At 42.4% G+C, this 23,202-nt stretch overlaps 1 protein-coding gene across 1 annotated transcript; it reads left to right on the forward strand.

Moving 5' to 3' along the window:
* Positions 1 to 7,197: 7,197 nt before the first annotated feature.
* hadhab (hydroxyacyl-CoA dehydrogenase trifunctional multienzyme complex subunit alpha b) lies at positions 7,198 to 22,769 on the forward strand. Its single transcript, XM_056295706.1, has 20 exons — positions 7,198 to 7,304; positions 8,103 to 8,144; positions 8,261 to 8,331; positions 8,501 to 8,634; positions 9,181 to 9,319; positions 9,412 to 9,531; positions 9,984 to 10,086; positions 11,593 to 11,715; positions 11,823 to 11,941; positions 12,213 to 12,269; positions 12,361 to 12,470; positions 12,549 to 12,683; positions 13,040 to 13,211; positions 13,420 to 13,506; positions 13,598 to 13,738; positions 13,842 to 13,910; positions 14,280 to 14,475; positions 14,594 to 14,708; positions 21,701 to 21,846; positions 22,199 to 22,769. The coding sequence occupies exons 1-20, from the start codon at positions 7,238 to 7,240 to the stop codon at positions 22,342 to 22,344; spliced, it is 2,292 nt and encodes a 763-aa protein (XP_056151681.1). The 5' UTR covers positions 7,198 to 7,237; the 3' UTR covers positions 22,345 to 22,769.
* Positions 22,770 to 23,202: the final 433 nt, after the last annotated feature.

The raw sequence follows: 23,202 nt of genomic DNA on the forward strand, positions 1-23,202 counted from the left end.
GCGCATTTCCTATAATATGAAGGTATTTACTTTAAGGTATTCTTTTAAAAAAAATGAAAAACTGCCATACATTTAGTGATATCCCTTACTCCCCTAACATCCAAGGATAACAGAAAATTGCATGCATGTAGAAATATAGAAAAAAATGAATGGTAATTCAAATATAAACTCTTGTTGAACATAATGCAGGATTTGGGTAGAACCTTCTCACAGACCTCATTGTGAGCAGTTTCATGTAGAAACTATTTTCTTAGACCGAACTACACCTATTGCTCACAGCAAGGTCTGTGGGTTAACTTGAGTAACCTTTTCATGATTTCTGGAAAGAGACATTGCTGTTAAGTTTTTCAAAAAAATGTTTTTTTTTTGGTGATTTGAGCAAACATAAGCCCATAGTCCCTCCGGTTCCATTGTATTCGAGAGAAGGCAGACATCACTATGGCTGATATCTCCAAAACTCAGCAACTCACACCAAAATGATCTGCATGTATAAATAACACTACAGGTAAGAGGAAAAACATATTATTTTGGTTTTGGGGTGAACTGTCCCTTTAAACATTTTCCACCTGTTCTAGTATGTGTTATTTCATCAACCCAATCACATTTGTACGAGTGGTAGCTATTCCTAAAGTGATGGATAGCATGGAATATAATTTATATTGCTTTTAATGCATTTTCTGACCAAGAGGAGCACGGTTTTGTCAAAGTTGCTGTAACTGGAAAAACTGCCTTTTCCTCATGGTTGAACACAAAGGAGATCTCGGCTTTGTTTGAGTAGTAGCTCGGTCAAAAGTGATAAATAGCATTGATTGAGGCATGTGGGGTTGCCTCTAATAACCAGCTGAATGCACATCTAGAGGGAACTGTAATTGTGGCAGGAGACTTTAATCACATGGAACTAAAGATGATGCTGCCCGAATTCCACAGAAATGTTAATTTCCCAACTACAGACAAAAATATTCTTGACCAAGTTTAAACAAACATCCCAGGAGCACATAAATCCCACCCATCTCCACAGCTTGGTTTATCAGACCACGTCTCACTGGAAATGACTCCATCTTACAAACCGCTAATGTGTAGAACAAGGCCATCTGTTAAAACTGTCCAAATCTGGAGTGAGGAAGCCACCTCACTACTGCAGGACTGCTTTGAAAACACAGACTGGGAAGTGTTTGCACAGGGGGCAGACTTACAGGAATACACCTCATCTGTCTTGACCTACATAGACTTCTGTACTGAGACAGTACTAACCACCAAAGCTATCAAGGCGTTTCCAAACCAAAAACCATGGTTAGACAGAAATGCATGGTCTCTACTCAGGGTAGGAGATGCTGCCTTCAGGACAGGCGACAGGCTGGCCTACAGGACTGCCCGGAGAAATCTGAATAAGGACATTGGACAAGCTAAGCCCTGGTACAAGCAGCACACTGAGGGATACTTTGAAAACAACAACCTTTGTAGCATGTTTAGAGGCATTACAACCAAACCATAACAGGCTACAAGAGTAGCACCATGATCAGATCAGCCATAATGTTGCACTGATGCCCTGAACTCGTTCTTTGCACACTTCAACAACCAAAACAGCAGAGTGAGAACTAAAATGACACTGCCTAAGGTGAACCATGCACTCGTCCTACGGTGCCACCAGGTGAAATCAGTTCTGATGAAAACAGACATCCCCGAAGCAGCAGAACCAGAGAGGGTGTCAGGCTGCACTTTGAAGTCATGTGCTGACCAATTAGCAGGGGTTTTCACAGCATCTAACCACTCCCTACAACAGACTGTAGTCTCAACCCATCTTAAATCCACCACCATCGTCCCCGTGCCTAAAAAGACAGCAGTTAAAAGCTTTAATGACTATTGCCCAGTTTCCCTAATACAAGTTGTTATGTGCTTTGAGAGGCTTGTAATATCTCACATCAAGGCCATCACTCCCGCTGATCTGAACAGCCACCAGTTTGCTTATCGAGGAAACAGATCTACGGAGGATGCAGTCTCAAGTGCACTTCAAACAGCCATGTCCCACCTGGAACATCCAAATACATATGTCAGGATGTTATTCATTGACTTTAGCGCCACTTTCAATATTACGATACCCCATAAACTGGTAGATAAACTCAACAACCTGGGATTAGCCACTTCACCCTGTTTATGGATTATGGACTTTTTCTACTAACAGACCGCAAAATGCTGGAATGGGAAACCATACATCCTCGACCCTCATCCTGAACACTGGTACACCGCAGGGCTGTGTGCTTAGTCCAGCCCTCTTCACTCTCTTCGCCCATGACTGCACCCCCAACCACTCTCCTAACACTATAGTGATGTTTGCTGATGACGCCATTATAGTAGGACTGATATCCAACAATGAGGAGACACAGTACAGATAGGAGGTCCAAAATCTGGTCGAGTGATGTTCGGACAATAATCTAGTCCTGAACACCACAAAAACCAAGGAGATCATTGTGTATTTCTGGGTTCCACAATCTCCTAGAAACTCAGGTGGGCATCCAACATAGACACAATCATTAAAAAGACCCAGCAGAGGGTGTACTTTCTCCACCAGGTCAGGAAGTTCAATTTGCCTCAGCAACTGCTGATTCAGTTCTACTCTGCAATAATCCAGTCTGTTCTCTGCACATCCATCACTGTCTGGTTTGGATCGGCCACCAAACAGGACAGGGACAGACTACAACAGACAATTAAGTTTGCAGAGAAAATAATTGGTGCCAACCTGCCCTCCATTCAGGACTTACACACCTCCAGACTCAGGAAACAAGCAGACAACATCACTGCAGACCCATCACACCCTGGTCACAACCTGTTCCAACTCCTCCCCTCTGGTAGGCACTACAGAGCACTGTACCCCCAAAATATCCAGATATAAAAAGTTTCTTTCTGTGGGCTGTCATTCAAATGAATGCTTAACATTGTCAAATAAATCCAACCATACTGTATATACTGTATATTGTATGCATACTGGTATGCTCTGTCATGTCCATCTACCTCAGGCATGTATATATGAATAACCTGCTAACATCTATTTCAGCATCTCTGATGTATTCTCTGCACCACTGCACTTTATCACCTCTTATTTCACCTGTTTATAGTCAATCCTTGTGTATATGTCATGTGAGTCTCCCTTGTGTGCACATGCAGTCGGTTCTCCTCCCAGGTCTCTGTGGTGATGGTGGTTGCCATTTGGATGCTCCCTGCCCTTCCTCTCCTCACATAAGTTTTTTTTTTTTTTTACATGATGATGCTGGTCGCGTGGCTTGGGTCCTGGACTGTTCCGATGGCATCTGGACACTGCTTGGCATCCTGCGCATCATGTTCTTCATAAATGTTATGTCCATTATAATTCTGTTATCCTGTTTCAATGTTGTATTATGTAAATTGCGTGAACACAACATCCATCGCACGCTGTCCGTCTTGGGAGAGAGATCCCTCCTCTGTTGCTCTCCCTGAGGTTTCTCCCTGTTAAAGGGTTGGGTTTTTTTTTAGGGAATTGTTCCTTATCCGATGAGACGGTCTAAGGACAGGATGTCGTGTTGCTGTTAAGCCCACTGAGGCAAATTTGTAATTTGTGATATTGGGCTATACAAATAAAATTGATTTGATTTTGATTTGATTATAAATCTGAAGATTGTTGTGTTGTTATTTTATGTTAGGTACACTGTGTGAGCCACGAAACTGGAAAGAAATCCCATATATGTGCAAACTTACATGGCCAATAGAATCTGATTCTGATTCTCTTCTCTTGTCTTTTCTCTTCTTCTCATACGTCTTTAATCGGGAATCAGGAACATTTATTTGTCATTTCATTTCATGTATGCAAGTACATGAAATGAAACGAAATATCGTTTCCCCTAGCCCACAGCAGTGCAACACAAAAACAAAAACACATACCCAAAACCTACAAGAACACATATATCCAAACACACACACACACACACACACACACACAAAGAAAAAACTACAAAATTAAAACACATTTTAAAAAAATCGTGTTATTCAACAAAAATACAATGGAAAGTCTTTTGGGTGTTGCCATGAAACAAGATATAGAAATGTGCAGGGTTTGTGAGCTCTATCAGTGAAGAAGATTTGAAAATAAACCTCAAAAATAGTTAATGTGATTATGTATTCAAATTTGACTGCTGTCATTATATGCCCTCTTCCTCTACCTTGAGGTAGAATAGTGTCATTGCTTTGTAATGTAACTGCAAAGATTATAATTACAGCACAACACGCATTCTCGATAGTTTGTGATGCCGTAATTCTCCAAACTTTTTAAACATTCTTAGTACTCATTGAGTAAGGAAAATGTTTGCAATGCCTGACAGAAAGGAGATGGCATGTGAGGCAGTGTAAAAACATCAGACAGTGATGAAGCATCACTGGCACTCTACAACGATGCATTCTCTCTCCTGCTCTGTACCCTCTTGCAAATGACTGCACCTCTGACCCACTGTAAAGTTCCTGAGGTCTGCCGATGACATGACTCTGATCAGCCTCATACGTATTGGCAATGACTTAGCATACAGACAGGGTAGGTGAAAGCAGCTGGCTTTCTGGTGTAGCCATATCAACCAGTGGACTGGACAAAGACTGGACAATAGGCTCCTTCTCAATATCAGTGGCACACCAGTCTCTACTGTGGAGTGGTTCAAGTTGGTGGGGACCAACTCTCCGGCTTCTAAAGTTGAAGGGAGGCAGACTCAGTCATAAAAGCCCAGCAGTGGATGTACTTCATGTGACAGTTTAAGAAAACTAAACTTGCCATAGACAATGATGGTCCAACCTTGCACAGCCTATCACTGAGGCCATCCTCATCTCTTTCATAATTGTCAGGTTCGGGTCAACCACCTCACAGGATGAAGCAAAATTATGGTGCATCATCTGTTCAGCAGAGAGAATCTTAGGCTGCAACCTCGTAGACTTCCGCGACTCCCACCCCTGGAGGGATGGATCATTGTTGACCCCTCTCAGCTGAGCCAACACATTTGCCCAGGGCCCCAGGTCTCTCCTCTAAGAAGTATTACAAGTTAATAAGATTAAAAAAAAAAGGCTGAGCATGAGAATGGTTTCCTGCTCAAAGCAATGGCCTTTGTCAATAATGGAACCCTCTTCCCTGCAAAAACTTTCCTCTTTCTCTCTCAGTTGACCTACTGTGCCAGCTTAGACGTTAATACTCTTTTGTTGGTATCCAGTACCTGCTCCTGTGATTGTTTAGACAATTGTTTGCTATTATTATCGATAAAGACTTACTATATAACCATAGTCAAGTCAAGTCAAGCCAATTTTATTTGTATAGCCCAATATCACAAATTACAAATTTGCCTCAAGGGGTTTTACAGCAACACAACATCCTGTCCTTAAACCCTTGCGTTGGATAAGGAACAAATCCCTAAAAAAAAAGAAAAAGAAACTTATATTTTCACCACTTACTCCAGTAACATTTAATATTTTTATAATTAATATTATTTAAGATTTTTTTGTTGGGAGTGATGAGCATGGACAGGATTAAGAACGAGTATATTAGAGGTACAGTTCAGGTCGGACGGTTAGGGTACAAAGCAAGAGAGGCAAGATTGAGATGGTTTGGACATGTGCAGAGGAGAGATGCTGGGTATATTGGGAGAAGGATGCTGAATATGGAGCTGCCAGGCAAGAGAAAAAGAGGAAGGCCAAAGAGGAGGTTTATGGATGTGGTGAGGGAGAAACTGCAGGTGGTTTGTGTGACAGAGGAAGATGCAGAGGACAGGAAGAGATGGAAGCGGGTGATCCGCTGTGGCGGCCCCTAATGGGATTAGCCAAAAGACGACCCCAGTAATATTTGATAGATATGTATATACTATAGACAATACGTTTCTCACCTGTGCAACACAGAAAAGCCTCACAATTAGCACATCTATTTTTTACCTTTATATTTGTTGGATAATACCTCTTACTCAGAACTACGGACGGTCAGGGACTTCTTTATTTGCTATTTGTACACTCATGGATAGAGTAATTGCACTGTACTGCTGTCATTGGCCTTTTCTACTCATATACGAATAATCAAATCACAGAAAGTTGAATCAGTTCATCTGGACACAACGTTTATTGGGAGAAACATTTCATCACTTCTTCAGTCTCAACTGTCTCCATGCAGGTCAGCTGAACTAGAGTCAGAGGCCATCTATATGAAGAGGGAACAACCATCCCTGAACCCTTTGTAACTCTAGTTAAGGGTCACAGCAGTTTGCATATGAAACCGATTGTTGGTTGGGCCGTTTACCTTTTTTGTCAGTGAGTTCAATTCGATCTAACATTAGCAACAGAATCATAGTTTTCGTCTCCCCGCCGCATAGATGACTTTTAATTAATTGAGTCAATCCACAAGGAAGTGCACGTATTATTAAATTAAATTCTCTAAATGGAATTGGAAAGTTATGAACCGCCATAAACTGTTCATAAGATAAAACATTATCAAAATCATCAAAGAGGTTTAGAATGTGATTAGTATGTCTGTGATGCCATTTTTGGAAGAAAAAAATCTTTCTTTTTCCTTTTTATTTAATTTTATTATTTTATACGGCTTATGTATTTTTTCATTATGTAGAACACATTTTAAATGAGTCTGTTTTGTTCATTGTGAGTTTCTGTTTTTTGTTTGAAGTTGTGTGTACATTGCTGTTGTGTTGATTCTTGTATGTGTATTTTTTGCAATTAAAAAAAAGGGGGGGGAGGTGGGGATACAAAAAAAAAAGAAAAAAAGGTGAGGCTACCTGCTGTCAGTTGAGACTGAAGAGGTCACTTAGATGAGTGATGAACTGTCCCTCCCAATAAATGTCGTGTCCAGATGAACTGATTCAACTTTGTGTGTTTTCCTTACCTGATTACTGAGCATGCATAACTACAGCTGTAATTCTGTGTTACGTGTGTATTTTAAGTGGGCGATCCACTGCACCTAGCAAATGTAACATCTACACGCACGTTGTATTATTTTCGTCAGTGCGCATACGCGAGAAGGCGGATTTTTTACTTTTACTTTGGTCATGAGCTTCTGAAACCCAATGAGCTACGGTCCGTTTACTTTTAACCAATCATTTGCGGACTGATAAATGAAGGCCAATGAGCTTCCAGGGAAGTTACGGAAGTAAAACTAAGGCACCAATGGCACCAGAACCTGACAGCTAGCGTTAGTTGGTTTCCCCCGGCGTCACTGCTTTTTGCTGAGCTCCTTCCCAAGATGGCCGGTGTACGAGCCCTTGGTGTTCTGTCTAAATTAACATCAAGGAGATATGCTGTCATCACAGGTATAACTGATTATGTCTTCATTGTTGTTGCTGATTTTGTTGAATTAAAGTGACCACCCCCCATCGAAATTACCCCAGTCTATGAGTGTTAGAGACTGGGTTTAGGCAGCCAAATTAGCTTCGCTCTTAGCGTTGAATAGCTAAACTTTGTTATTACTTTTATTCTATTTCACTGCATATTCTCGATGATAGCATTTTCTTTCATTTATTCTAACCCTTAGTATAACAAATGGAAACGGCGAGTAAATTTGCTGTAAACAACCGTAGCAAGCGAATAAACTTAAATGTCAGTAAGCATCGTTATCTGTGCCAGTTGGATAATTACCATTGACAGTTGAATTCTGCTGTGGGTCTGCCATGAACCTACTGTAAGGTTAATTTTCTTTACACTGTTTACCGACTGATCAGACACTGGAAGGCATGTATTTGATATGGACACCTCCACCATTCATTCCACTATCGTTCATTCTTGTCTTAGTGGTAGGCGGGGAATGTAGGTGAGAGGTCATTTTCCTCTCGGTTGCGTAGCATAGCTCGAGGCCTTTGAGGTCATAGCAACGTTATATGTCAAACATTTCAGTGTTTGTTATCACGAGATATTTTATTCAAAATCTGTTTAATGGACAAGGTTACAGTAAGTATTTGTGGTAGAAGTTAGGAGAACAGACAAGATATCCACCGTTCAAATTTAAAATACCTTACATAGAACAGTCACAGACAATTTATGCTTCCCAGTTATATACTAAAATAAGTGACTATATTTAGGTTTTTGATGTTATTGCTTGTGTGTATTTACAGGCAGCACTTTTCGTACTTTCTCAGTAGCCCCTGCAATGCTAAGTAAGTTTCAAATCCAAATCTTTTCTAGTTCTGCATGTTGTAAATTGAACAAAAGGCTGGTGTCCATTTAATTGCATACTGTTGCATTTATAATTATTTGCTTTGTTTGTCTTTAGCCCGAACCCATGTCAGTTATGAGGTCAAGGGGGATGTTGCCGTTGTTCGGATCAATGACCCCAATTCAAAGGTACAAGCACTTTTTAAAGATGTGATGATTTGTGATGTGATGATGATATGTATATGTTATATATCCTGCTTGTTTACATGTTCGAAATAAATCATCATTCATTCATATGTAATGTGATGATTTGCATGTCTTTTCTATGTATGGTGCTTGATTTTTGTTTCTCCCTCAGGTCAACACCCTGTCAGTACAAATGCAAAAGGAGATGACAGAAGTTATGAATGAAATATGGGCCAATGATGCTGTCCAAAGTGCCGTTCTCATATCTTCAAAGCCTGGCTGTTTTATTGCAGGAGCTGATATAAAGTAAGATAATCCCTTCTGATTTGTTTCATATTGAGGAATATGTTTTCTTTTTAGTTTCTTGCTTTTGCATAGTAATTTGATCTCTACAGGATTGTCTGTTTTTGTTTCATATTGAGGGATATGTTTTATTTTTATTTTAGTTTATTGCTTTTGCACAGTAATTTGATCTCTACAGGATTATCTGTACTACTATGATTAATGTTATGTCTATTTTTGCTATGGTTAATCTACATGATAACGCATGATGCGGGGGGAGGATTTGGCTCCGTCCATCACTCTGTCCACATGCTATCTCAACAACAATTAGCCCATCATAGTGCCCCCCTCTGGCCAAAAACATCTCCAATTTGATATACACGTGCATTTCCCACCTGTGACCTTTTTTGCCTCTTGCCCATACATATATATATATATATATATATTTTATTTATTTTTTTTGCTAATTTACGTTACAATTATTTTTCTTTGCACAGTTGTAAAGCTAAAAAAGGTTGTGTCTTGTGTTTCTGAGAGTGTAAGCCTTAACATTCTTCCCGTCCTATGCAGTATGATCCAGGCCTGTAACAGTGAAGAAGAAGTTACCAAACTTTCTCAGGAAGGGCAGACAATGTTTGAGAAGATTGAGAAATCTCCAAAGCCAGTTGTTGCTGCCATCAATGGCTCTTGCCTAGGAGGAGGTCTAGAGGTGATCAAAGCAAATCAGCCAATAACTTTTACCACAATGTTATGGTAATGTATGATCCTATGTGATCTAATGTCAGTGTTTTTGCATTTCAGTTTGCCATTGCATGCCAGTACAGAATTGCAACAAAAAGCAAGAAGACAGTCCTTGGTACCCCTGAAGTAATGCTTGGGCTTTTACCTGGAGCTGGTGGAACACAGAGACTTCCCAAAATGGTTAGTAACGATATCCAAGTAGATTTTTAAATGCACCTTTGAAGCTGATACAGATGCCATAAATGTTCTGAAATAAAAAGTTTATTTCAATTTGAGTTAAAAAAAAAAAACATCCTAAGATGCCGCTGGCTTGTGTAGGGGCACATTCTACAATTCTTATTTCCAATATAGCCTCTTGTTTTAATGCAACTGTTAAAATTTACTAAATATCAGCAAGGACAATTTACTGTTCCATACAGTTATAAGTTGAGATGTAAAATGTGAACACTTTAACCTGTCTTGTAGCTATATGACATTATAGTTTAGGAGATGTCACACTGTCACAGTGTAACAGCTTATTATGCACATGACACTTCCTGCTCTCTGCTATTTGCAGTGTGTTGATCATCGTAGATGTTTTTTTTCTGCTTCTAGTGTTACCAGATTAACATGTTTAAAATGTTTATCTTTAGGTTGGTCTTCCCAGTGCCTTTGATATGATGCTGACAGGAAGAAATATCCGAGCTGACAAAGCCAAAAAGATGGGGCTTGTGCACCAACTGGTAGACCCTCTTGGTAATGTCATATGTCGCATCTCACTCAAAGCTACTATCCTGAAGATTTGCACTCAAAACAAACGTCCTTTTGGAGTTGCTCATTTTAATGGTTTCTGTCAGGTAGGACTCTCCTGGGTAAAATGATGCAGCACATAATGTTTTAGGTCTTTATTTTTCTTCTTTTTTTTAAGATTTTTTTTTTGGCCATTTCTGCTTTATTTCACAGCAACAGTGTAGATAGACAGATAGATAGACATACCGGATCGGTTAAGGCCCGGGTTAACAACAGCTGCCATTGGTGCTGTGCCCTCACGGTACCGATGTAAACTGTAAAATCTGCTGTCTGAGAAACAGGGAAAAAGGAACAAGGAAGAAGAGGAAGAAGAAGAAGTATAGATAGATGGGAAATAATAGTCGTAGTATAGATAGACAGGAAAAATGGGCTGGCTGGATTTGATCCAGCAATGTTGCAACCATGCTGCCTTGTGGTATGCGCTGTAACTTAAGCATATCAGCTACATGGAAGAATAAGCCAGGTAGAAGGGGACTACTACTACTACTACTACTACTACTTTCGGCTGCTCCTATTAGGGGTCGCCACAGCGGATCATCCATTTCCATTGCTTCCTGTCCTCTGCATCTTCCTCTGTCACACCAGCCACCTGCATGTCCTCCCTCACCACAGCCATAAACCTCCTCTTTGGCCTTCCTCTTTTCCTCTTCCCTGGCAGCTCCATACTCAGCATCTTTCCCCCAATACACCCAGCATCTCTCCTCCACACATGTCCAAATCATCTCAATCTTTCCTCTCTTGCTTTGTCTCCAAACCGTCCAACCTGAGCTGTCCCTCTAATATACTCGTTCCTAATCCTGTCCTTCGTCACTCCCAATGAAAATCTTTGCATCTTCAACTCTGCCGCCTCCAGCTCCACCTCCTGTCTTTTTGTCAGTGCTACTGTCTCCAAACCATATAATATAGCTGGTCTCACAACCATCTTGTAAACCTTCCCTTTAACTCTTAAAGAAGGGGACTTACTAACCGGCAGTTAAAGTAGATAGACCCAGCTTGTAGAAGACCTTTACCAACAGATGCTACAACATCAATAGCTATGATGATATCAGCTATGATTTTTTTTTTTATTTGGCTATGGGGAATCTGTTGACCAAAGAGCTCTACTGACTTTTTTGTCTGGCTCTCTGAGATCTGGAGCTGTCTAACACCAATGCAATTACTATATGTCACCTAAGGTGTTAGTAAGTTAAACAAAAACAATGGTCTTCAAGATTGTGGCCTTATTCTCAACTAGTTCTGGAATCATCCAAGTCTGTTTGCCTGAAGTGTTACAATAACTTAATCGTATATAACAAACTGCTGGTTGGACCTCATGCAGTACAAATGCACATCCATAAGGTTTTGCACAAATTGAGTGTGGATAAGGTTTCTAGCTCACATTTTCATAGAACTTGTGATTTTCATTAATCTAACCGTGGTTTTAATAACATCCTTTTATATGTCATATATTAGGACCTGGACTGAAGGGTCCAGAGCAGAGAACAATAGAGTACCTTGAGGAAATTGCCATTGAATGCGCCCGAGGAATTGCCAATAAGAAAATCCCTCTCACCAAAGAGAGAGGCATGATGCAGAGTAAGTATTGAGGCTGACATTAGAGCACCTCATAATATCGTACGTGAATTTCATTCTGTAAAGAAAAAAGAATCCCATCTGAAGGTGGTTATTTTCTTTCTCTGTAGAACTTCAGGACTACATCATGAGCTTTGAGTTGGTGCGGAATCAAATTTACAAAACTGTCAATGGTAAAGTTATGAAGCAGAGCAAGGGGCTTTATCCAGCACCACTGAAAATCATCGAAGTAAGTGAAAGCTTTGTTCATATTCTCAATATTAGCTGTTTTTTTCAGGTGTTGGATCAGGATCAAAGTGAAATAAATGAACCTAAATCTTAGCTATTTGTAGTGGTTCCTTTGAATCTGTTATGTCTCTTCTACGTGAAAACGGATATCCTGCCAGGCCATCTCTTGGTTTGGCTAGAGTTGGCCATCCCTGCTTTTGGGCCCTGTGGGTCATTGCTGAGGACTTGTTTGAAATGGCATGTAACCTCTAATTATTCTTTCTTCCCCACAGAGTGTGAAGGCTGGAGTAGAACAAGGACCTGTGGCTGGATATTTAGCTGAATCTCAGGTGAGGGAGAGGTTGACTTGTTCCAGTCATATCATAATAACAATTATGCAGTTGAAACACCAACAACTTTGGCATTTTTTTTTTCTTACAGAATTTTGGTCAGTTGGCAAGAACCTCAGAATCAAAAGCACTCATTGGTCTTTACCATGGTCAAGTTGCCTGCAAGAAGAACCGCTTTGGAACCCCTGCAAAAGAAGTGAAGTGAGTGAAGAGACGTGAACAGATTTTCCCTTTTCCCTGATAGTTGATTAGTAACTGTTTTTAATCGTTATTCAACAGGACACTAGCCATCTTGGGGGCAGGTCTTATGGGGGCAGGCATTGCCCAGGTGACTGTGGACAAGGGTGTGCACACGGTGCTGAAGGACACCACTGTGGCAGGACTGGGCAGGGGAGAACAGCAGGTCTACAAAGGGTGGGTTGCAAAACATGGAGTGTGGATTGATTACTGTGAACTGATGGGAAAGATTTTCTTTGGCAATGACAAGGGCAATTAAATTGAAAATTGTTTGTACAGGTGTGAAAAATTATTTGAAAAGGTCGTAAAACTTGCATGTAAGCATCTCATAATTTGTCTTGATAATTGTTTACTGGTTTTGTGCTTTGCTCTACTGGTTTTGTGTTTGGCTCTAAGTTTGTTTTGCTCGTAGGTATAGTTGCTTTTGAAGGAATAATGATTAAATGGCAAATTTTTACTTACAAAATGTAGTTGCAGCAAGCTAAAACAAGGGACCTAGAACATTACAATCAACTTTTTTTTTTCAAAACTAGACTCAACGACAAGACCAAGAAAAAGAACATCACATCCTTTGAGAGAGACTCAACACTGTCCAATCTGACTGGTCAGCTGGATTACAGTGGCTTTGAAAAAGCTGACATGGTTATTGAAGCTGTGTTTGAGGACATCAACATCAAGCACAAAGTCCTGAAGGAAGTTGAGGCAGTAAGTGTAACTGAATAGTGACTCATAAGACCTGTGCCACAGTGGGTAAATGTTAAATTTTATCTGTGGGAAAATATGTGGTGCTTACATTTTAGTACAGGTATGATGAAGAGTACCATAGAAGTCAGTTCACATGGAAACATGTTCTGCTTTGATATTATGTTTGCTTTATCCGTAATTGCAATGTCAATATCTCATTTCATTTCAGGTGACTTCCCCACATTGTATATTTGCCAGCAACACATCTGCTTTGCCCATTAAGGAAATTGCTGCAGCCAGCAAGAGACCTGACAAGGTTAGAAATTCTGAGGTTATTTGGTTGAAAATGCTAGGACACATATGCCTTAAATCAAAATAAATGTAAATATTTTTTTCTGTATCCATAGGTCATTGGAATGCATTATTTCTCTCCAGTGGACAAGATGCAGCTCCTTGAAATTATAACCACTGATAAGACCTCAAACGACACTACAGCCTCTGCTGTGGCGCTTGGCCTTAAACAGGGCAAAGTCATCATAGTTGTTGGGGTGAGGCTCTGCATGACACCATGTTTGTGTCTCCCAACCCCATGTGGCAACTAGTCAAGCATGTTGTTGATTTATTTTTTTTCTCTGGTTTGGATGTTTGCAGGACGGACCAGGATTCTACACCACAAGATGTTTGGCTCCCATGTTGGCAGAAGCAGTTAGAGTACTTCAGGTTAGTAGCATCGCAGGCATGAAATTTATGTTTTAGATATAACCTCTAGCCGTATTGGCTGAGTGGTGCAATTTGTAAATTAAGTTTTCTCAGGCTTTCATCAGAAGAATATTATTACAAAAATCAAAATAACTGATAGAAATCACTGCTGTAAATACTTTGTATTTGCAAATTTACATAACATGAGTGTCTGAGAAGTGCTTGGTACCAGATACTCTTTATTTTAAGCCTAGCCTCTTTTTCTTTCAAGATGCTAGACAAGCAAGGCCTGATGTTTATTTTGCACAGTTTTTTTTCTATCACAAAATCTACTGCAAATACATAATTTTACTAGTCTTTAGTATTTATTTACCCCTTATTTTCTTCCAGGAAGGGATTGACCCCAAGAAGTTAGATTCCCTCACCACCAGCATAGGGTTTCCTGTGGGTGCAGCAACATTGGCTGATGAGGTTGGCATTGATGTCGCCGCCCATGTGGCCGAGGACCTGGGAAAAGCCTTTGGCTCACGGTTTGGTGGTGGAAATGTTGAGGTTCTAAAGACCATGGTGGACTTGGGATTCAAGGGTATGGGAGACTGTGTTAAAGGATTATATCAGTACGATTATTGTTGTTTTTTTCATGTCCTGTACATTTATTTTGTCATAAATTCATCTATCCCCAACCTTTTTTTTCTAATGTTAAGGCCGAAAATCAGGAAAGGGTTGTTATATCTACCAGCCAGGACTCAAGGTCAAAGAGGTCAACCCAGATATCGGAGACATCCTCGAGAAATATAAAATGACACCAAACCCTGCTGTGTAAGTTAACATTGGATATTTTCCATATACTATATATATGTGTTACAATGAACATCTTTGCCACAATTAGTCAGTTAAAGCAAACAATACAATTTTTTTTTTAAGATTTATTTATTTACACATTGTGGGAAGACTAGGCCACTGGAAGGGTTCCAAGATGAAGGACGGACATGGATTAACAAAAACACAGCGTTTCTTTTATTTACAATATTTAAAATAGATGAATGTCTTTGCTTGCATGCTGCATGGGCCGGTGCTCAGCGTTATTGGAGCTTTTTCTGTCTCTTTTTCGTTTCCCTCTGTTCGCTGTGTCCACTCAGGTAGTTGTCAGTGTGTCAGTCCAGGACCCAGCTTGGCTGCAGTATATAAAGGACTGGGTAGTTGTTTGACACACATGAGACTGATCACTAATCAGCTTCGCTATCGCATCTGCTCTCCTGCGATCTACACCCCCTCTCTCCACTTGGAGCCAAGGTTAAACAAAACCTGACTACCACATACCCCCACTGCCCGACTTAGGCTGGGGCCAAATCTGGCCAACTGGAGCAGGGCATGGTCTGAACAGAGGGTGATTGAGCACCCCGGGAGGTAGAAACGGAGGGCGCCAACCACCCATCCAATGGCCAGGCATCCTTTTCCACAATGCTGTACCTCTACTCCCTCTCCACCAGCTTGCAGCTTATGTACAGCACCAGGCAATCGACTCCCTCGACCTCCTAGACAGTGCAGCCCCAGCCCTCTGTTAGACATGTTGGTCTGCAAGACAAAAGAGAGGTTAGGAGTGTGGAACAGTGGCTCCCCACAGACGGCTTGTTTCAGGGGTTCCCAAACTTTTCCATGCCAAGGACCCCTTAATAGCCGTAGCCTCTGGCTGCCCCCCCCCCTATTGCAACAGGGCTTAAAAAAACTTAAATTACACTGGCAAATATAAAAAATCAAACATACAGCTTCTTAATATTTCCTTATTTTTATGAATGCAATACTAATTTAATTTACATTTCAAATAATTTCTCAGTTGTATTATATCCAATGTTCTTTCTTTTATTAACCAAACATTCATTGTCATTTGTGCTTTACAATATTCATCAACAGTTCTTTCTTTTAGTATTTTTTTCTTTCTTTTATTCATTTAATTTCCCCAAATTACTATTCAATATTTCTTTCTTTTTTTATTGTAAACATTGGACACGTCCGTGCTCTCGTCCAGCTGAAGTGCAAAAAATGCTCGTTGGCTCTCACCTGTTCCAAAAGCTGAACGGACACGTCCTGAGCCATGTCACCTATCCGCCGACTCACGGAATTGTCGAAGAGTGGTACAGTGTTGATTTTGCTGGCGGCATCTTCACCAAGCAATTCTCTGACAATATCTTTGGTAGCTGGTAGAATTAATTCTTCTCCACTTGTGTGCAGTTTCTTAGCACGGGCAATGTGGTATGAGGCCAAAAAGGATGCCTTCAATGCCCGTTCAGAAACCGTAGCTTGCTGCCCGAAAGTAGCCGACTGCCTGGCTAGATGTTGTTCTTTTCGTTTGAAAAATTCTACTGATTTGTTGGCCTCTGACGGGTGCTTTTGCTTCAAGTGTCGTTCAAGTTCAGATGACTTCAAACACTCATTCGAGAGGGTCTTGAGGCAGAGAACACATTTAGGAATATCATGTCCATTTTTATTTGTAGCTGTAAAGCCATACTTTATGTACGCTTGGTTGTATCTTCGCGTTTTAGTTGGCCAGGAGTTCCATGTTTGTGCATTTTTTGCAGCTGAGCTGCTGCCTCCAGTCTGCTTGTTGCTGTCTCCAGTCTGCTCGTCTGACGTTTTTCTCTTCAAAAACTTCTCCATTATTTTAAGCTAGCACCAGCTAACTAGCTAAATTCCATGGCCACAGAAAAAAGCTAACGTTAGCTCATTAGCGAAAGCAGCAGTTGTAAGCTAACTTGTGATTTGATTAACACGCTCGGGCAGCAGTTAGCAGCTAAACGTAATGCTTTGACTGACAGGCAGATGGTTAGTTATTTATTGGCTATGATTGAAAGAAGGGCGTGGCAAAGACCTCATTTCGGAATGGAAGGATTTATAACAATTGATAATTTATTTTAACCAGCACAATAATCCTATGAATTGAAATTTATTTTTTGATATATTTAATTTTATTTTTATTATTAGTTTGTTTTAACTGCATTTTTCATTTTCCTCTCCCGGACCCCCTAGCGCCTCCTGCCGGCCTCCCGGGGGGCCGTGGCCCCCACTTTGAAAACCCGGGGCTTGTTTAACCCTCTTGAACACCACCTGACACTGTTCCGTCCACCAGACCAGATCTGAGGCAGCTTTTCGGGTGAGGTCGGTCAGGGGTCTGGTCAGCTCTGCAAAGGCGGGGACAAACCATCTATAATAGCCAATCAGTCCCAGGTCTTGGGCCTTGGGCTGGGTGGAATAACTGCGGTCTTATCTATCTAGGGGCGCACCAGGCCGCCACCTAAGATACCATACCTCCCGCTGCCCGACCTTGCAATTCTTCGAGTTAGCCATAAAGTGACTGAGGTTGGCCTGCCTTAGAAACTCGAGCACCACCTTCACCTGCCACATGTTAGTCCCAGCTGTTACTGTGGATGATAACATCATCCAAATAGGCTGCAGCATAGGCAGCACCCAGTCCATGAGGTGCTGAAATATAACTGGGGCTCCAAACAGCCCGAATGGAAGTGTCATGAACTGGTACAAACCATCTGGCGTAGAGAAAGTTATGTTTCCTTAGACTCTGGAGACAAGGGAATCTGCCAGGAGACCTTGGTTAAATCCAGTGTCGTAAATAAAGTGAGCAGAACCGAGCCAGTCCAGGAGTTCTTCGACCCATGGCATTGGATAGGCATCAAACTTTGACATGTCATTCATCTTGCGATAGTCTACATAGAGCCGTATAGACCCATCGGTATTTACACACAAGGACAATGGGGCTACACCAGTCATTGCTAGACTCCTCTATTACTCTCATTTCCAGCATGGCCTCGGCTTCTGCCTGAACAGTTTTCTTTTTGTGTTCAGACAGCCGGTATGGATGTGAGTGCCCTGTCATGCCTGGTGATGTCACTCTGTGGTACTGTATGAGATTTGTGCATCCTGGCATTGGGGAGAACACATCAGCAAAGCGCTGTTGCAGTGCGGCAACCTTGGCTTCCTGGTGGGGTGAGAGATGGTTCTCACAATGTTAGGAGGCAGGATTGTTCAATTTTTGTACCCCCAGTCTCAACTCATCTCTCTCTGACGCTACCATGCCCAGAGAAACCAAGACTGCCTCTCTCCATGCTTTGCGATTGAGGTGGTGAATCTGTGTTGCTCCTCCCCTGTCATCACACACACCCTCATAGTCGACGTCCCCCTCCCATTTTGTGACATCAAAAGGCCTGTGCCACTTGGTGAGTGAGTAATTTTGGAGCTGGATGTTAGAAGTAATACGAGGACTTTCTCTCCCGGTGCAAATTGACGCAGTCTCGCTCCTCTGTTATACAAGCGCTGTGGAAATTTCTGGGCTTTGAGAAAATTCTCCTGTGCTAACTGCCCAAGTGTATGGAGTTTTGCTCTCGAGTCCAGGACATATTGTACTTCGTTTTTACTGGTGTTTGGACCGCTCTCCAAGCTTTCTTCACTCTGGCCCAACACACTTCTCAGCATTCTTCCAAACAGCAACTCAAAGGGGGGAAACCTGTGGAGGCCTGGAGCACCTCCCGCACTGCAAATAACACTGGATCCAACCATTTATTCCAATTGCAGCCATCCTCGTGCGCAAAATTACGAAAATTACGATATACACTCGTGCAGATCAATTTTATTCCCAATAACTCATATAGTTTGCATAGTGTCTGTGACAAAAACAATGTGCCCCGGTCCCATCAGCATCTCTTTGGGGATTCCAACGTGGGAGATTACATGAAACGGTGCCTGTGCAATGATTTTAGCCGAGATGTTGCACAATGGAATGGCAACTAACACAAAGTGATATCCCCATGCGCGCCAATCTAATGGTCCGACGAGGTCCATGACAATACACTCAAACGAAACCTCAGTTAATGGTAATGGGTGCAATGGTGCTTTTGGGGTGGCCAGCAGGTTTATCAATTGACATTCCCGATAAGACGCACACCACCGCTGCATGTCGCTGTGAATGCCCGGCCAATAAATCGAGCCATTGTTTGGTCGAGCGTTTTATTTTAACCAAGGTGACTTGCTATGGGGTTGTGATGGGCCGCCTGGAAGATCAGTTCCCGGTGGCCTTCTGGGAGTAACAATTGCATGGTTTCTTGCCTAGTATGAGTGTCACGACTCACTCAATATAACCCGGTCTCTAATAAGTTAAAAAATATGGTGGAGTGAGGACAGCGTTCGGGTGCACCTGTTGACTGCCGATGGTCATCACATGGTCAAATACGAAGTGCACTGTGTAATCCCGAGTCTGCTGAACAGGGAAGTCCTCCACTGGGTGGACCACCAGAGCCATGGTCCACTCCCCTTGGCCTGACTCGGATGGGTTTGCATCACCACTGAACACCGCGCACCACTCACACCGTCCTGGCTGTCACTCTCACAGCCCCGCTGTCCCCCTAACCACTTTATCAAACCGCAGCCCATCCGAGCCCAATAAAAGGGGCCATGACAGGCGTGAACTAACATGGCCTGGACTTTATGCTTTTTTCCCCCTCAATATCTGATTTTGATGGCCACCACCGGATACTTGTGAATATCCCCATGCACACACCAAATTTCCACCCACAATGCCTCTACCAATGCCCCGGGCCGAACCAGGCTTGGGTGGATCAGCATCTGTGTGCAACCTTTGTCTACCAAAACCTGATTTATTCCCCCTTGCTTACGTAGCGGTATACTGTATCTCTCATCTGAACCGGGCCAGCAACCCAGACCACCTGGCCCACTTCCATTAACGGACACTTGTTCCGCCAGTGACCTGGCTTCACGCACTCCTGGCCTGATGTTAACAGACACTTGTTCTGCCAGTGGCCCGGCTTCACACACGCCCGGCCTGACGTTCAAGGAGCCCCCTGTGGGTCGAGGATAGAAGAGGCTGAAGCTGGGCGTGGTCCCAAGTGAGATGGGCGAGATGACCCTCCGCCAGGGTGACAGCCTTGGCCAGGTCCTCAGGACTGTGGCACTGGACCCAGTCGGCTATTGCAAGGGCCAGGCAGGCGATGAATTGCTCCAGTACCACTTGGTGGATGACGTTGTTGATGTTCTGTAGAACTGGTTGTAGCCACCAGACAGGTGAGCAGTCTTATCCAGAAAGGGCCAATGTGGGTGAAGGTTTTTGTTCCAACCAAGCAATTACACACCTGCGTCTCCTAATCAAGTACCTCAGCAAAGACTCTACTGGTTGATTAGTGGGATCAGGTGTGTAACTGCTTGGTTGGAACAAAAACCTTCACCCACATTGGCCCTTTCTGGATAAGATTGCCCACCTTGACTGCAGTATACAAAGGACAGGGCAGTTGTTTGACATACCTGAGGCTGATCATTAATTAGCCTAGCTATGTGTCTGCTCTCCCACGCCCCACCGGCCCCTCTCTCTGCTTGCAGCCAAGGCTACATGACACCCCACTACCAGATACATATATTTCAAGTCTTTCATTTCTAAATACCAATGATGATTTGGCACAATGTTTGTATAGAAAAGTACTTATTATTCAAATGTACTTTTTTATAACCTATTTTAATAAACTCTAGCTAAGGGTTCATTTAAGTAGGCTTTAAAAAGTTGATGCTGGTGGATTCAGATTGTTATCTAATCCTTACAAATACTCATTGTTACATAGTGGTTAAAGAGTAAACAAACTCTTGTTCTTAGCCTGTCTCCCCCCATTTACATTAAAAAAGGCAACAAAAAAAGAAAAAAGAAGAAGGATGGAGTACAAGAGGAAAGTAAAGGTAGGGTGGGTTGACTGAAGGTGGCAGTGTTGTGAAGAAACCTCCCTTCTCAGAAGTTTACCCAGACAGGCTAAGAACTGGCCAACGCCGGCATGTTGTCTTTTTGCTTCAGATCATATTCGATTGATCTTAAGTGCTGGACCCCATGTGTGTCAGCAACGAAATATGAGGTGTCGAGTGTCTTTGATGCCCTCATACGATGTGTCGGTGAAATGTGTCCCGTGAAGAAAGAGACTGCATAGAGTATCCCCTTCAAAGCGGCCGTGTGATGTGGTATTGTTTTGTTCTTGAATTACTCACCAGGGCAATCAGTTTCACCACCCTAGGGAAATACCAACATGTTGTCAGCTCAAGAAGTAGAATTATAGATTTACTAGCTCTTTTTTTTTCTTTCTGATTTTTCCCTTTTTTCTCCCAATTTAGTGACCAATCGATCCCTATTTTAATTCAAACACCCGCCCTCGTACTGCATGCGTTCGCCAACTGCATCTCTCCAGCCGGCAGTCTCGAAGGAGTCGCCTTGTCACGAAAGTGGCGAGGCGACTCCAGGCCGAACCACTGCTTTTTACGACACACACAGAGACGCATTCATGTGACGAACACAAGCCGACTCCGCCCCCCTCCCGAAGACAGCGTTGCCAATTATTGCTGCTTCATCGAGTCCGGCCATAGTCGGATCTGACGAGACCGGGGCGCGAACCCCGGTCCCCAGTGGGCAACTGCATTGACACAAAGCTGATGCTTAGACCGCTACACCACCGCAGACCCGATTTACTAGCTCTTTAAAGATGTGCGGCGTATGATTGGGTTCTGCAGCCCAGTAAGGAATCTAAACCAAACTCTATGTATATGGGCTAAAATGTGTGGATGAGGATTAAGATTTTTGAAGAGAGGGAAAGTTCTCTAACCATAGGGGAGGACCTGTTTCTGAACTTAGACATCTCCCATTGAGAAGTATAGGCTGACATTCTTACACATGTATAAGAATTATAAGAATTATAAAAAGGTGAATAATTAAAAGGTGAATGTTTTTGAAGTTTCAAATATCAAACCTTTCTGTCCCTTAGTTCATCAGATTCTGACGTACAGTACCGTCTGCTGTCTCGGTTCATCAACGAGGCCGTGCTGTGCTTGCAGGAGGGCATCCTGAACAACCCTGTGGAGGGAGACATTGGAGCTGTGTTTGGACTGGGATTCCCCCCATGTCTTGGAGGTCAGAGTCCAACCATTTCTCTTGAACAGGAAAATGGGGTGTTGAATGGTCATATCTTCTGCTGCTGCTCTGTTTGTTTATGGAGCCTCTATCATGCAGAATTGAAAGGTGCTTTACAAGAGGGGGGAGGGGGCATGGGCAGTAAAGTAAAGGGGACAGTGAACTGCAATGAATTGGTGCTAAATTGCAAATGCACAGAATAACTTAAAGTGACAGAGAAGCAGACATTGTTCAACTGTAAGCAAGCTTTTAAAGAGTCTGACCTACAGCATTGTCCATATCAGCAATGAAACTTTGACTGCAGTACTCTCTGTTATATGAAGCATACGTCTCAATGTTCTCTTGTATTCAGGGCCGTTCCGTTTTCTGGACGCCTTTGGTGCCGACAAACTGGTGGAGAAGATGAGGAGATTCGAAGCGGTGTATGGAAATCATTTCACACCTTGCCAACTGCTACTGGATCACGCAAGTGACTCGAGCAAGAAGTTCCACAAGTGACCCTACCCACCGTGTACCGATATACCCTCATAAGACTCACAGAATGTGCCTAGCCTTAACGCAGATCATAAGAACGGGGCAAACGGAATGTTTTAAAGAGGATGCTGTACTATGAACAGAGATGGATGAAGTAAACCATTTAACTCTGAACACCTCATGTGCTAATTATTTTGTATAGTGCAGTATGTATGATACAGGAGCATATGATGGCTAAGGGTATATTCACATGTCACTAATATGGACAAAATCTAAATGCAAGAGTTCTATGCTGCAATTAGCATGTGATTTTTCACTGTTAATTAATGTCTAGTGACTAATATGGTGTTGTTTTTTTTACATTAATGATGACATTGGCCTTTGTTTCAGTGTTTGGGCAGTGATGTATTATATTTGAACTACAAATTTAAATTTTGTTATTGAATCCACTCAACCATCGTTGCTTCTTCTTTTTTCTTTTTTCTTTTTTTCCTTAATGTGCTTATGTGATTGTAACTGGGAGTGTAATTGATCACTATTACACAATTAGACCACGGCTGCACCATGAGAGGATTTTCTGAAAATCCAATTCGCCGCGCAGGTCACATGCCTTCCCTCCATTGTCTGCAGACTAGGGTGTGTGCGGCGGCCGTGCTGCGTGGGCTGGGCTGGGCAGGGCTGGATGTGCGCTGTTTTCTCCGACCGGAGGCGCATTTCAACAGCATCGTTTTCAGGCCATGTATCATCATCGCTCGGCTTCTAGAGGATGTCGAGGGTGGAGGAAATACGACGCTCATCGGGACGACCCTAGCGGATCGAATCGGCCTTTGGCGACGAAAAGATGAGGCGTACCTGAACGTGCGGTCGTTTTCTTCCTATATA

The sequence above is a fragment of the Lampris incognitus genome, chromosome 16, assembly GCF_029633865.1.
Source record: "Lampris incognitus isolate fLamInc1 chromosome 16, fLamInc1.hap2, whole genome shotgun sequence".
Classification (NCBI taxonomy): Eukaryota; Metazoa; Chordata; class Actinopteri; order Lampriformes; family Lampridae; genus Lampris; species Lampris incognitus.

Bases quoted from the DNA above. Each gene is read 5' to 3' on its own strand.
- hadhab (XM_056295706.1), top strand. From the start codon at position 7,238: ATGGCCGGTGTACGAGCCCTTGGTGTTCTGTCTAAATTAACATCAAGG. The intron at 11,716-11,822 runs GTAAGTATTGAG...CTTTCTCTGTAG, and splicing joins AGAGAGAGGCATGATGCAGA to AACTTCAGGACTACATCATG. The intron at 21,847-22,198 runs GTCAGAGTCCAA...TCTTGTATTCAG, and splicing joins ATTCCCCCCATGTCTTGGAG to GGCCGTTCCGTTTTCTGGAC.